General features: G+C 57.4%; 1 protein-coding gene across 4 annotated transcripts; it reads right to left on the reverse strand.

The window, feature by feature from the left end:
- Positions 1 to 4,827: 4,827 nt before the first annotated feature.
- LOC136054923 (solute carrier family 2, facilitated glucose transporter member 5-like) lies at positions 4,828 to 9,737 on the reverse strand. 4 transcript variants are annotated; one of them, XM_065746439.1, is made up of 12 exons: positions 9,599 to 9,737; positions 9,203 to 9,301; positions 8,866 to 9,026; positions 8,676 to 8,800; positions 8,427 to 8,572; positions 8,176 to 8,308; positions 7,766 to 7,953; positions 7,574 to 7,684; positions 7,177 to 7,278; positions 6,853 to 6,928; positions 6,229 to 6,356; positions 4,828 to 6,137 (listed from the first exon to the last, which is right to left on the reverse strand). In XM_065746439.1, exons 1-12 carry the CDS (start codon positions 9,698 to 9,700, stop codon positions 5,907 to 5,909), a joined length of 1,602 nt encoding a protein of 533 aa, XP_065602511.1. In that variant the 5' UTR covers positions 9,701 to 9,737; the 3' UTR covers positions 4,828 to 5,906. The 4 variants fall into 4 exon arrangements, with proteins under 4 accessions (XP_065602511.1, XP_065602512.1, XP_065602514.1 ...); XM_065746440.1 differs by lacking the exon at positions 9,203 to 9,301; XM_065746442.1 differs by lacking the exon at positions 6,229 to 6,356 and having other exon boundaries at positions 4,828 to 6,228.
- Positions 9,738 to 13,992: the final 4,255 nt, after the last annotated feature.

Here is a 13,992-nt window from a genome sequence, read left to right on the forward strand (position 1 = left end):
AAACCCACTCTGCACCTTCTGACCGCAAGGTAGGGGTTACCTCTGCTCTGGCATCCCCCAGAGCGGTGTGTGGCTCCGGGACCACTCTTCTGCCTGTGCAGCAGGGCAGGAGCTGACCACTGCGTGTCCTCAGCACAGAGGCTGCCTCGTCTCATGTCACTCAGAAGCTCGGGGCCCAGGCAGAGCTCCTGGGGTGCCTGGGAGGGGGGGGGGGGCGTTGATGGCTGTGTGTGCTGAGCCCCCAGTTTGGGCGCACATGGAGTGAGCACAACTTCAGGCATCTCTCGTGGGGCGTTGACAGATCCTGCACCCCAGGAAGGGGCTTCGGTGCTCCCCCCCTCCCTGCCCTCCCTGGCTGTGAGTCCGATCATCCTGAAAATTAAAAGTAAACCCGAACGCAGCGGCACTTTAAGTGACTGAGTGGGAAGCTGGGGAGCCAGGACGGGTGCTGAGCTCCTGCAGCAGAGCCCCTCGCTCCCACACCTGCCCCGTGTGGGCACAGAGGGGGGCTCAGGCGGTTCCTGCTCCCCCCCCCAAGCCGTGTGGGGTCACAAGCTGAGGGCAGCTCTTCCCACCGTGCTCCCTACCCCATGGGGAGCACACCTCATCCCCTGTGCCTGCCCCAGGGTGGGGATGGGGGCAGAGGGATGTGTGTGGGGGGGGCCCTTTGTGATCCTCGCAGCGGCGCTTCGCGTTCATGAGTAAATATTTGCTAATGGCAGCACGGCCGGGAGAGCATAGCGGAGCTGCTCCCCCCGCCGGGGGCAGGCGGGGAAATGAATATGAATTTATCATGATTAGGTGAACCCAGCAGGGAGAGAAGGAGAGAGAGGGCCGGGCAGGGAGGGGGCGGGCGAAGATGGATCTGTGCAATAAAATTAAATAAGGACACCAAATAGAGGCAGTGCTCGCGCGCCTGCCCGCCCGCGTGCTGGGCCCCTCCCGCCCTCCCTCGCTCCTCCGGCTTTGCTGATTTCTCTCTTTCCTCAAATTTATGAGGCCAATTATGAAGATGAGGTTGGAAGTTCTCAGAAGTTCACTAAATGCAAAGTGCGGTCCCTGCTGTTCCCATCAAATTAATTAACCGAGCGCTATTGATGGCCGGGCGAAGTCGGTGCGGCGTGGAGCGCTGGGGGAAGGCTGCTGGGGTACAGCTGGGGGGGACGGGGGACCCTGCGGGGCGTCCTGGGGCAGAGTGGCAGCAGCCGTGTGCACTGTGCTGGGGCAGCTCCTGTGTATGGGGTGGCCGTGCCTGCCCCCGCACATAGAGGTGGCTTCTGGGGGTCCGACGCAGCCCCTGTGTCTGCGCTGTCCCCGCAGTGGTGAGATGCCCTCACTATGTGTGACCTGCTGGGGTGCTCTTGGGGGGGGGGGGGGGGGATGCAGGGCCCCAGGCTGAGCTCAGCTGCCACCCGATGGGCCCTTCCCTCTCCCGGCTTCGGGGGAAAATGCACTCAGGGAAGTCTCACCCCTGAGCTGTGCCACAGCCAGTGCTTGAGGCTGGGGAGGATGGTCCCAAGCCCTTCCACAAGTTCTGGTCCTGAGGCCCTGGGTCGAACCCAAAAGGTCTCCGCTGCTCCGTGCCTCAGTTTCCCCTCCCAGGGCTGTGGGGCCGGGTCTCCTCCTGCCCTGTGATCAGAGGGCTCTCGTTGGCCGCAGAACGGCACAAGCTGCGGTGTTCCCAGAGACGCCGCCTCTCCGGCAGTGCCGTAACTCAGCTCTGTCACCACGGGAAAGGGGAGGCAGGCGCTCCCGTCCCCTTGGATGGCAGATGTGTCACTTACCCATAATTTACCTGCTTGTGTCGAGTCGGAAAAAGGAACAGCCCGGCAGCTCCTGGGCTGCTGGCACTGGGCGCCGAGAGGGAAAAATATCAATCCCAAGTGAAGGAAGGAGGGGTTTGCAAACACCCGGGCTTTGGGGCCGGGATCCCCGACGGCTGATGCTGTAGGGCTGAGCTCGCGGCCTCGTCCTGCCCCGCAGACAGCTCCAGCCACGGCCCAGCGCTGTGCTAGTGGGATGGGAGGGAGAGATGACGGGGATCTCGCTCCCCTCGTAGGGAAAGAAGGCAGAAATCAAGGGAGAGGTGAGGGGACAGGCAGCAGAGGGAGCTGGAGGACCGGAGAAGTGCAGCGCTGGGGATGCCCGAGGTGGGGGCAGCCCCCCCGCTCCCTGCGGTCTGCTCCTCTTCGCGGGGTGGGATGGAGGGGTACGAGGTGGGTTGCGATGGCACCGTGACCCCGAGCAGGTGGCGGGCTCAGCCCGCGCCCACAGCACAGCTCGGGGACCTATCCCTGTCCCCTCCTCCTGTTTTCCCCGTGGTGGGGGTCGGGAGCCTGCAGCATTGAGCCTGGAAGGATGCTCATCACAGCGGGGGGACCCGGATGGCTCCGGGGCCACCAGCAGCAGAGCAGCGCGTCCCCGGGGAGCGGGAGAACCTGGTGCAGCTATGGCAGAACCTGAAACGTCCCCCTGCTCTGCTCCCCCTGCCTCCTGCTGCACCCCAGGGGTGCAGAACTCCCCAGTTGTTCCTGCAGTCAGCCCAGCTTGCCCTCGCACTGGGCAGGCCAGGCCATGGGACTGAGCTACTGCAGTGGGGTCACTGTGGTGCCACCAGGCTTCTGCTGCTGTGGTTTCTGCCAGCGTCTGGGTGGACACTTGTGCTTCCCAATGGATGCCACTTTTCTGCTCCCCATTTCCCATGCTCTGCAAAGCTGCGGCAACTCACAGGAGATGCAGCAGGACCCCCACCCTGCTCCCAGGGTTTCACCATTGGGACATCCCAGGAGGACACCACTGGGACACCTCACGGGTTCACCATGAAGATACTCCAAGGGGACATCGTTGGAATGCTCCAAGAAGACACCACTGAGTCCCCCCAAGGGTTCACCGCGTGGACACCCCACGGGAGCACCACCGAGATGCTCCAAGGAGACACCACTGGGACGTCCCAAGGGCCAGCACCCACAGCCACAGGGAGGACTTGGGGCCGGGGGGGTAGGGTGGGGGAGGGGGGGGCTCCTGCTCATTCTCCGTTTTCTGCCTTAATTAGAACCCGGAGAGACCGGGCGAAATCGCATTAGCGCGGGGCCCCGGTGCGCGGAGCCATCCATCTTTTTTTATTACAGCGTAATGGGGCTGCTCGCGAGGCGCCGTGCGATTTGTCACAGGCCTCGTTCCCTGATAACGGGCATTTGTCATCACTTTCTTCCCGTGTTAATGTCATCATCGGCGGGCTGACAGGCGGACCCGCGGAGGGAGCGCTGGCGACAGACCACATCCGTCAACCTAATATTTCCGTGGCTGTGGGGATCGGCCAGGCTGCGCGCACGCATTAAAGCGCTTATGGGGGAAGAGAGAGGAAAAAAAAAACCCTAAAAAGAAAAAAGGAAAAAAAAAAAAGAATAAATAAGGGAAAAAAAAAAGAAGGGAAAAAAAACCAAAACAACGAGCCATCATCATTAATTACAATGTTGGCACGACCGTGTCACTGCATGGGGACGTGGCCGTGGCTTCCTGCTGGAGGACACAGCATCTCCTGGATCGCATTTAGAGGATGTTTGGGGCTGGGAGTCAGAAGGGTCATTGGAAAGAGGGGAGAGGATAAGTGAGATGGTGTCCATCCCCCCCCCCCCCCCCCCGCATCCCACAACAAGAGTTTGTCCCAGGGCTCATTGGGAATGTTGGTGTGATGAAGTGAGCGGCCTCAGCCCCATGGGGTGGTGGGAGGGAGGGGAAACCCCTGTGTCCCCTCACCAGGGACCTGTTCTGGGCCTTAGGGTTGACTGATAATTTTTGGTTGGGGGTGTTCAGGGCTTTTTTGTCTGTTTCCATGGAAACCGGGGGTGGGGATGGGGAGGAGGGTGCTTGGGATCACAGGTTTTCACGGGGGAGGGCTGTCATTTTCAGTTCTTGTCAGTTCTTTCTGTAATAACAGAGAATAAGAAGGTTTGGGCGGATTTCTAATTTAATATCCATATTTCTAATACCTTTGCAGGGCATCCGAGGGCTTTGAGTGGGCGCTGCCTGCCAGCTCTGCCCCGCACAACCCAGGACGTCCCGTTCTTCCCCATGTTGGGAGTTCAGGCTTTCCCCAACAGCCGATGGGGAAACTGAGGCACACAACACCGGGTCCCCAGTGCACTCCCATCTGTCTGCTGTAAATCACTGCCCTCCGTGGGCTGACCACCTTTAGGGGAGGATTTACTGGGGGGGGGGGGATGAGACACGACTTGAGCACGGCTGCTTCCATAAATCGAGAGGCAATAGCAGCAATAGGGGCGGGGGGCACAGAGCGGCCCCGCTGCCCCGCACAATATCCCGCTCTGCCGAGAGCGCGAGCGGGGAAAGTCCCCCGGCGGGGAGTGCGGACGCGTGTTCTTTGTAAATGAAGAACATAATTAACATTAAATTAAGGTAATACAAATGAAGACAACACAGCGCCTGACAGGATGAGTGTTTGGGGAGGCAGTAGAGAGAAGTGATTCATATTTTTAATTTACTGTACAAATAGACGAGCAGGGCTGGGGGGGGAAGGGCCATTTGAGTGGAGTGGGGATTTCTTCTGTTGTTTTTTTTTTCCTTCTTCTTTTCCCACTGTTGTTTTGCTGTGCTTTAAGCACACAATGACTATTAAAGTCAACTGCCCATATAATAGGACATCTCCTACATGAGTGCTCTCCGAGAGGCAGCTTGCTGCAGCCATAAATCCCGGCAGTGCCATCTGCCGGCGTGCACCCCGCACCCCGAGCGCCCCGGCACCGACCTGCTCCGCCGAGACGGGGCCCTTCCTTCTCTTTCTATAGGGAAGCACACTTTGATGCACTGGGCACGCCGTAGGAAGGCACCCAAAGATCACCTCCACCTTTGCTCCCATAGATCTTACCAAGGCCGCGTGTACCCTCATGGCACCAAAGTCACTTCTCTGTAACACTTCTGATTTTCTCAAAGCCTTCCCCTCATCAGCACTGTGTCATCCTCATCCTCAGTGCCCTCTGAGTATGGCCGAACCCTTTTGGTGCGTTTGGGCAGTGCTAGAGCCCTGTACCTCTCCCATCTCATGGGGATTGTAGAATGACCAAATCATTTGAATTGGAAGGAACCATCCAAGGACATCAGTTTCCACTCCCCTGCACTGAAGGGGGACACCTACAGCTCCAGCGGGAGCCCAGAGCCCATCCAGCCTGACCTTGGGTGTCTCCAGGGATGTGGGTGTCTCCACCCACCCCCTCTCCGGGCAACCCATACTTCAGCCCCAGTTTAGAGGACAGTATTGGTGGCAGGCAGATGTTGGACTCAACAGTGTTAGAGGTCTTTCTCAACGTTAATGATTCCATAAGGCAACAGCAGGGCTCATGGGTCACACCGGCACGCAGGGGTCAAGGGGTGACTGCTTCCCAGGGGGGAGGGCACGGGGCATCTCCCAGGCTGCCCAGCACGCTGGGTGGGAGAGACAAATAAATACTGGAATAAATAAATACCAGTGGCAAAGAGGCCTGAAATGATGCTGTCGTTTGCTGGGAATGAGAGACACAAGTGTAATTTAGGTTTTGATATTATGAAAGTCTCGCTGCTCTAAAACAGCAGGGCACTCAGTGCCTCATTAATAAAGGATAAACTTGGAGTCTATTTACAATGCACTTTTTGGGGTTATTTACACTCCATTATACATATGTAATGCTGCACATATTTACCGCTCTGTTCTGCTGCCGAGAGCAGCTGAGTTGGGAGGAGGACGTGGAGGATGCTATGAGGCCCTGATCTCTGCTTCCGTGGTGTTAGGGCCAGGCACTAGGGATCAGTATGGACCAGTCACTGTTCACATGAGCATCATCAGGCTGCGTGTGACAAGACGTCCAGCGAGACCCTCCATTGCCCCCTGCTCCCCTCCCAGCACTATGGGGGGCTCAGGGCAGGCTGTGCCCCGAGCTCTCCAGGCTGCTCTCCACTGCTCCATACCCACGGAGCCTCAGCATCCCTACACGGCACAGTGGGGCGAGGGGTTGGCGGGCAGCAAAGACGTGGCTGATCTCCATGAAGGTCTTGTTCTTGGTCTCAGGGATGATGAGGTAGACATAGAGGGCCACCAGCAGGCAGACCCCACAGAAAACCAAGTAGGAAAAGGCACCGGTTGACATCTGGGGACAAGGAGAGGGAAGGGTTGGGTTCTGGCTCCTGGGGGAGCAGGAGGGGCCGTGCCCATCCCAGTGCCTGCCTCAAGGCCATTACCTGCAGGAAAGGGAAGATGAAGCCGATGGTGAAGTTGCAGAGCCAATTGAGAGACCCCCCGAGGACATAGGCAGCCGAGCGATGCGACTGCGTGAAGAGCTCGGCCGTCATCAGGAAGGGGACACCAGCTGTGTAGGGATGGATGGGTCGGTGGCAGGGTCTGGGATGTCACGGCCCTTTGGCACAATGGGATGGGTACTGGACTGGGAAGCTTCAGCCCTGTGCCCGGGGTCCCAGTGCAGGGGATGGGAATGGCCAAGAAATCCTCATGAGAGGCGCTCCAAGGAAGGAAATGAACAAGCAAACAGAAGTGATAATAACTCCGGGAGGAGTGGAGCCCCTGATGGACTCTTACTCACAGCTCGCCCAGAATAGAGATATGTATATTTTTGTTATAAAAGTCGTATTCATCATTGTTTGTGAACAATGAGCCATTAAAATCATAATTAAAGATGTAATTACAGTGAACAAAGTCTGGGCTGAGGATGAATTATGGATCTGCTAACGGCTCTGCTAATACATCAACTGGATAAAGCAGTGCAGGTTCTGTGCCTCAGGTCTGCAGCACCTAGCTCCGTGCTGCCCCCCCGGCACCACCCCCAGCCCTGCAGCCCCCAGACCCACCTGGCCCCATGCAGAACCCAGCAATGATGCCCACCACGCAGGCAACGGCGACGTAGCGCATCCAGGGCAGGGCAGTCTGTGGTGGGACACCAGTACAGAAGAGATGTGGGTGGTTTGGGGCAAAGCTGAGCCAGCTCAGGGAGAACCCATCCCCTCCACTGGAAGGTTGACAGCTGGACTGATCTCAGTGATCTTTTCCAACCTTAACGATTCTACGCATCTACGATTCATCCCTCCACCACCCAGCCCTCGTTAAGGGTTGCCTAGGGTTGGAACCTCATTAAGGCACCCGAGGCCCATGGGATGGCAGTGTCCCAACCCTACCTGTAGCAGCAGGCAGCCGGTGATGCCTGCCAGGCAAGTGCCCATGGCACAGAACCCGGTGATGATGAGGGGCCGCCGGCCCAGCTTCTCGATGGTGAAGCACTGCCAGGGGAGAGCAGAAAGCAAGGGGACAATGGGGGCGAGGACACATCTTGGGTCCAGGTCCAGCTGCAGGCATGGAATGCTCCTGGTGGTACCTCTACATCCTCATCCGGATGTACGTCCTAAAACTGAGCCTTCTCACCCCATTCTTCCACCCCGTTTTCCTGCCAACCCCTCTGCTCCCCAGCAGAGAGTGGCGCAGATGGAATATGGGGTCTATCTGCCCTGAGGCTCAATAGTGCTGCTGGGTGTTGGGGTCAAGCTCTGTCTGTCTGTCTGTCCATCCCTCACTCACCCCAATCAGCCCTGCGACAACTTCAATGGCGCCGGTGCCCACGGTGGTATATGGGATCTGGGATTCGGGGATCCCCGCGTTCCTGAAGATGGTGTTGGTGTAAAACCAGATCTGCCAAGGAGGGGACTCAACATGAGTGGGGGCACAGAGCCCTGTGTCCCTGCACAACCAGGTTCCAGGACCAGGACTCACAGCATCGATCCCTGAGAGCTGCATGCCCACGTTCACCACTGCCACCGAGAGGGACTGCCAGCGCACCGAGCGGTCCCGCAGCAGCTGCCAGACAGAGATGGTCTGCACCGAGGAGAGGGACCTCTGCTCCTCCTTCATCTCCTCCAGCACCTCCTGCACGTCGGCCGTCCCCAGGACATGGCGCAGCGCTGCGGGTGCAGGTGGATGGATGCTCACAGACATGCAACGGGGAACCCGTGGGAATCAGGGAGATGCCCCGACGCCGCAGTGACGGGCACCAGGGAAACGCCATGGGACAGTTAGGTGTGAGAGAAGGTCTGGGTTATACAGGGTATGTGGGCTCAGGGTGGTGTAGGAGGATGCACACCCACAGTTGGTTCCCTCTCTCCCCCACCCAGGACAACCCTCACCCTCAGTGGCCCCACAGATGTCGTTCCTCTCTATCAGCAGGAAGCGTGGGCTCTCTGGGAAGCAGTGCAGCAGCAGGAGCTGCAGGGAGGCAGGGATGGCCACCACTGCTAGGAACAGGGGCCAGTACCTGTCCTGGAGGGAGTGAAGATGGAGACGTGTCATAGGGAGGGCAGCGCAGGGCCTGGCAGGGGCAGGAGGGGGACATCCCATTGGGTGATATCCCATTGGGGGACACCCCATCCCCGCTTACCTGGCCCAGCAGCTCAGGCAGCCCCAGCACCTGTGCGCAGAACACCCCCAGGCAGATGAAGATGCTGGGCAGGAGGCCCAGGAAGCCCCGCAGGTTCTTAGGGGCAATTTCTCCCAGGTAGAGGGGCACCACACTGAGACAGATACCTGGGCAGCGTGCACAGCAGGGCCCGGCTGTGGGCAGGGAGGGGGCCCACACAGACAACCCCCAGACCCTCTTGTGGTTAGGGTTAGGGTCTTCTCCACCCACCTGAGTGCAGCCCGGTGATGGCACGGCCGACGATCACCATCTCGGGGGCTGCTAGCTGCCGGCTGAAGGCCATGAGGCCGCCAGCCAGGAGGATGAGCAGAGCGCTGCGTCCCAGCGTGCCATGCCTATGGGCCACACGCAGCAGTAGGGCAGACCCTATGGCCCCACCTGCCCCATGCCATCCCCTTACCTGCCGTAGCGTGCCACCAGGGTCCCCACCAGTAAAGAGCCTCCCAGCCCACCCAGAGCGAAGATGGAGACGGTCAGGGAGTAGAGGAGGGTGAGGGGCCCAGGGGGCAGCCCGTGCCCATAGCGCTGGGACCACGTGGCATTGTAGAAGGCCTTTATGTGCTGTGGGGCAGAGAGATACTGACAGGACAGGAGAAAGGCAGGGGGCTAACAGCATCACAGCCAGCCCTGGGGCACAGCATGAGGGAGGAGCCAGCATTTCACTATGGGGCAGGGATAGGGCTCCCACCACCTCCATGGAGAGATGCAGATCCCGGTGGGGCTGTGCTGTCCCTTACCGCCGCTGGAGAGTTCACCACGGCCAGGTTGTAGCCATAGAGCATGGAGGAACCGAAGGACACCAGGAGGGTGACGGAGAGCAGGGGGCAGGTGAGGCGCTGGGGGGGAGGAGGGTATGAACAAAGCCCAGCTCCAAGCACAGACCCCAACCCCACAGAGCCCCCTGGTAGCTAAGCCCCAGTCCTGGGAGCCTCACCTTCCCCAACACCCCCTTCCTGAGCCCAGTAGCCAGATCCATAGCACTCAGCAGCTCCCGGCTCACGCACACCAAATCCTCACTAATCCCAGCAGGAATCCCAAGCTGGGAACTGGGGGGGGTTACACACCACAAGGCACGTGGGGAATGGGGATGGGGCAGACCCCCCAGCCCAGCCCCCTGTCCACCCAACACTCACCCCACTGATGTCCCTGCTGGGCTGTGGGGTCCCCTTCTCGGCAGTCAGAGGATGAGGAGGAGGGGAGGAAGGCAGTCCCCGTGCCTGGCTCTTCTCTCCCATTTTCAGATGGAAGAAGGAGGGAAGGGGAAGAAGGGAAAGCAGTCTGGATGTTGTCCCCGGGGCTCATTGGAGGCTCCAGAGCAGGCGGGGGAGGAGTCCGGGGCCCACCCCGCCTCAGTGGGGCTCCTCGGGGCTGGAGGCAGAGCACTGAAGAGGGCCCCGCATCTCCCAGCACCCATATCAGCCCTCACCATCACATCAAGCTGTGGGGCAGCTATGCCCCATCTGCTGTAAAGGGGGTAGGAGGGCCAGTGACCCACATGTCCCGATGAACGGGGGCATCTGCCCTTGTCGGGACCAGGGCTGGCAGAGCCCCCAGCCCCAGGGCACAGCCCCCAGCCCCAGAGAGTAGAGATGCGGCTCATGGCAGCTCAGAGGAATCCAATTTTGCTGCGGCCAGGAGCTGCCTCCCCTGCTGCTAATGAAGTGCCTTTAATTAGCAGCCTAATAGCAAGCTCTTAATTTGCCGAACAGCCAGTCGAAAGGATGGGGACCCCACTAAGCCAGGCTGGCAACAGCTCCAAAGGCTTAAAAGGGACAGGCTGGCTGGCCCCACCACGGGACAGGTCCCTCCATACAGGACTCCCTGTGCCCTGCTATGATGTTTCAAGGGGAAGAGGCAGCTCTGAGAGCCCCTAAGTCTCTCTCTGCCTCAGTTTCCCCCTGCGTTCAATGGTACATTGACCCACAGAGAGCTCTGAGGTTTTGAGGGCCTCTGTCCCCAGTGCAGAAGGACAAGGATGCTGCTGGGGGTGCTCAGATTGAGGAGTAAATCTGGGTTACTCTCACTGGTTCCCAGTAGCTACTGGGAGAGCTTTGGCAGATGCACAGGTGGGGGCTACATGGCAGGGAGGAGGAAGCTTGGGGTGCCAATTAAGGGCCACTGGGGAGCTGGGTCAATTGGAGACACTTCCTGTGACCTGACTCAGTGATGGCGCCATACAGTGTGAGGGGGACAAGTGCTGGTGAGGAACCCCCACTGCTCTATGCTGGGATGGAGGCCCAGGGTTCCCTGGGTCTATGTACTCCAGGGGGAAAGCAGCACCCAGACCCCAATTCATCCCATTCCCTCCCACTGTCTCCCCTGCAGGACTGCTGGCAGCCACCTCCTTATCTGGGTGCTCTCCCACTGTAGGAAGGCCACGTACCTGCACGGGGTGTTCTCCTCCTCCAACCCCAGCAGTCCCTGGCACAGCAGCCCCACAGCTCAGCAAACCTCCCCAGCAGCCACCAGGCTCCCACCATTAATTTGCTCAGCAGGCCAACGCCGACCAAGTCCTCTCTTCCCAAAAAACACCTGACTGTAAGTGCGCATATAAAATTGAAAAGAAAAAAAAAAGAAAGAAACCACCACCAGAAGATTTCATTTTAAAGTCGTGGGTTGATCAAACGCCGTTAATTTGGAGATATGCCAAACATTACTTTCCCCCTTCATTTGAAGTGGAAATAAGGCACACATTTTTAAAAGGAAAGGGTAATTAAGCACTGAATCTATTTAAGATAAGCTGCCTGGTACTCACTCCGTTCCTGTGGAAATTTACAATGGAGATTGAGATTGCTTTTCTGTCTCAGAGAGAGAGAACTTCAGGTCCTGAGTTTCTGGATGTGGAGGCAGAACTGCTGGGAAGAGTTCTCCAGTGCACTCTGATGGGTTGGAACTGGATGGTCTTTAGGGTCCCTTCCAGCCCAGCTATTCTGTGATCCTCCCACCTTTGGAGTCCCTTCCAGCCCAACCGTTCTGTGATTCTCCCACCTCTGGGGTCCCTTCCAACTCAGTCACTCTGTGATTCAATGACCCTTATCTTTGGGCATCAAAGGGAAGGAGAGGAAGGCTTGACTAGGGACAGGGCAGGATAGGAACAGCAGAGGATAAAGCAGCGTAAGGAAATGATGTATGTATTAAAAACCCCAACCCTCGCCAAACAAAGCACCCGGCTGCTGGGAGCGCTGTCACAAGGACAGAAAGGGATTGGAGGTGACAGGACTCCCAGCCCTGCAGAAAGCAGGAGGTTGGCAATCTCCATCCCCTGCTGGTTCCCAAGAATGGAGCCAGCAGGGAGAGCGGCAGCGGGCGCGCAGCTCGTCTTTGTTTTCTGCCCACCCCGGGAGCCGGGATCTTAAAACTGCAGTCGCCTTTGTTTTAAAAGGGGCTGTTAAGTGAAATGGGAAGATCTGAGGTTGCCATCCGCAGAGCGTTTTTAAGAGAAAGGTATTCTGAGGCCAAGGGTGCTCGTGTTGGAATCGTCAGCGTTTCAGCATCCCCAGCCATTGTGTCGCATGGCGGTGCTGCGATATGTCAATTACTCACTCATTATTGAACAGCAGGATTCTGATTAGCTTATAAAACAAATTTGTGCTTCTCCTACCAGGATCTCACAAGAGTACCCAGAAAAGCACAAAGTCTTTATAGTTTTATGGGCAAGATGGCTGTGGCTCGGTGCGTCACATCCACTGTGACTTACAGGGCAGACTCATTCGCCCCAGCTAGAGGCCATCAGCCATTCAATGGAGTTTGTTAATTAAAAAGTATGCTTTGGTTTTAGGAAAAAGTGGTGGCGGTGCTTTCTCTCCTTCCTCTCTTTCTGCCTGCCAGGTGCTGGGGCAGGGAGGTTCGTGCTGTCCAAGTGCAGGGCACAGCCGTGATAGTCTGACACAGTCCTTCATCCCAAAAGGAAAACAGGAGAGGTTCACAGCTTAACCTTTGTATTTGTATTTAAGTTATTTTCTGAACAGTTAAAAAAAAAAAACAAAACAAACCACACTGTTACCATGACCCTAGCTCAAGTGAACATTAGTACATTAACTACACATCACCGTAACATAATCACAAAATTCAAAGCACTCGTTACTTAAGAATTCAGATAACAAATATAGCAGAGTAACAAACTGAAAACTCTGGAGAAACCACGTCCTTCCCCCCCCCCCCAGCCCTCAGTCTGAGCAGAGATGTAGCACAGGACAGTTTTTGGGGTGACCAGCTACTACAGAAGGGACCCACCCAGCAGTCGGTTACCATACGTTGAGGGCTCATACATCCATGCACATCAGCATCCCTCTGGTTTTCAGTGTATCAGTTTAACGTCACCGAAGATTAACCAGCGGTGACAACTCCTGGGGGATATCCACAGGACAAGCAGGGAAGCCCAGCGGTCTTTGGGAACAAGCACAAAGTCACGGGGAGAATTTTCTGACAAGACAAAGGATGATTTATTCTGGCTGTGTATCAAGGCTCACCATGGGAGAGAAGCTCTGGGAACGTGCCAGGAGTTAGGCTACAGCTCATTAAAAGACGGGAGTGAGGGGGAAAAGAGGGGAACCAAATCTCAGCCTCAGCAGGCGACCACCCATCCCAGCACACTGCTGGGGATGGGCAGAAGGAATGTGCCCGTGGGACCTGCTGCTTCTGTTCTGGTATTAAACGTGGGGACAAAGACCGTGGCCCTCATACCAATCGATCCAGTGGGATTTGCTGGCAGGAGGAAGGAGGGATTTCACGTGGAGACCTCTCCAGAGACAGCTGGGTCTCCTGCTGCTCCCCTTCCTTCCAGGAACCTGTTATTGCTCCTGGGGGAACAGCAGCAGGGCAAGGCTCAGCACACTGGTGCATCATGCATGCCACTGGGAGACCCGGCAAAGTCCTTCTCCTGGTCACTGCAGCTCAGACCTCTCACCCCGTGCTCCCAGTGCAGCATAAAGGTGGGCATCAGCAGACTCACCCACAGCTGCAAGCTCTGCTTGACAACCTCCTGGTGTCATTTCTGATGTCCTCACAGTAACCCTTCACTTTTCTAAGCCAAGTACACCAGCTAAGAACCCTGTTTGCAGCGCTGTCCCTACTTGTGCAGAGCTCCACCTCCATCCCCACACATCCCTCCTAGCCTTCATCCACACGGTCACCTCCTCCCCTCCTCCCCAGGCCTGCAGCAGGGAGGCTGGGGCTCCTCTCGTCACACCTCTCGCCAGGGAGAGCTGCTAGTGCCTTAGCACAAACACTGACTGCATCAGCCACAACAGTCAGACCTAAAGGTGCGAAAGGAAGATGCTCTCAGAGATGTGCTGCCCCATCACAGCTGGGATGCTGAAGAACTGAGAGCCATGCCTGGAGCCCTGCTCAGACTGAGGAAGGAGCACGTGGCGGGGCAGGGAACATACCTGGGGCAGAGGAATGCACACGGTAGTCTCCAGTTTTTTCAGTGTTGTTTGAAGAAATAAAAATTAAAAAGGAAAAAGGATCCTTTGGAGCAGGAGGCAGGTAGGTAGAGCATGGCGGTCCAACTCAGCTTCCAGTTTAG

Source organism: Cyrtonyx montezumae, unplaced genomic scaffold, assembly GCF_038088225.1.
Source record: "Cyrtonyx montezumae isolate F1298 unplaced genomic scaffold, pur_monq_1.0 scaffold_4, whole genome shotgun sequence".
Classification (NCBI taxonomy): Eukaryota; Metazoa; Chordata; class Aves; order Galliformes; family Odontophoridae; genus Cyrtonyx; species Cyrtonyx montezumae.

Excerpts from the sequence above, each read along its gene's own strand:
- LOC136054923 (XM_065746439.1), bottom strand. The coding sequence starts at position 9,700 with ATGGGAGAGAAGAGCCAGGCACGGGGACTGCCTTCCTCCCCTCCTCCT. Across the intron at positions 7,279-7,573 it reads TTGTCGCAGGGCTGATTGGG|TGCTTCACCATCGAGAAGCT; the intron begins GTGAGTGAGGGA and ends CTCCCCTGGCAG. Across the intron at positions 6,357-6,852 it reads TGGGTTCTGCATGGGGCCAG|CTGGTGTCCCCTTCCTGATG; the intron begins GTGGGTCTGGGG and ends ATCCCTACACAG.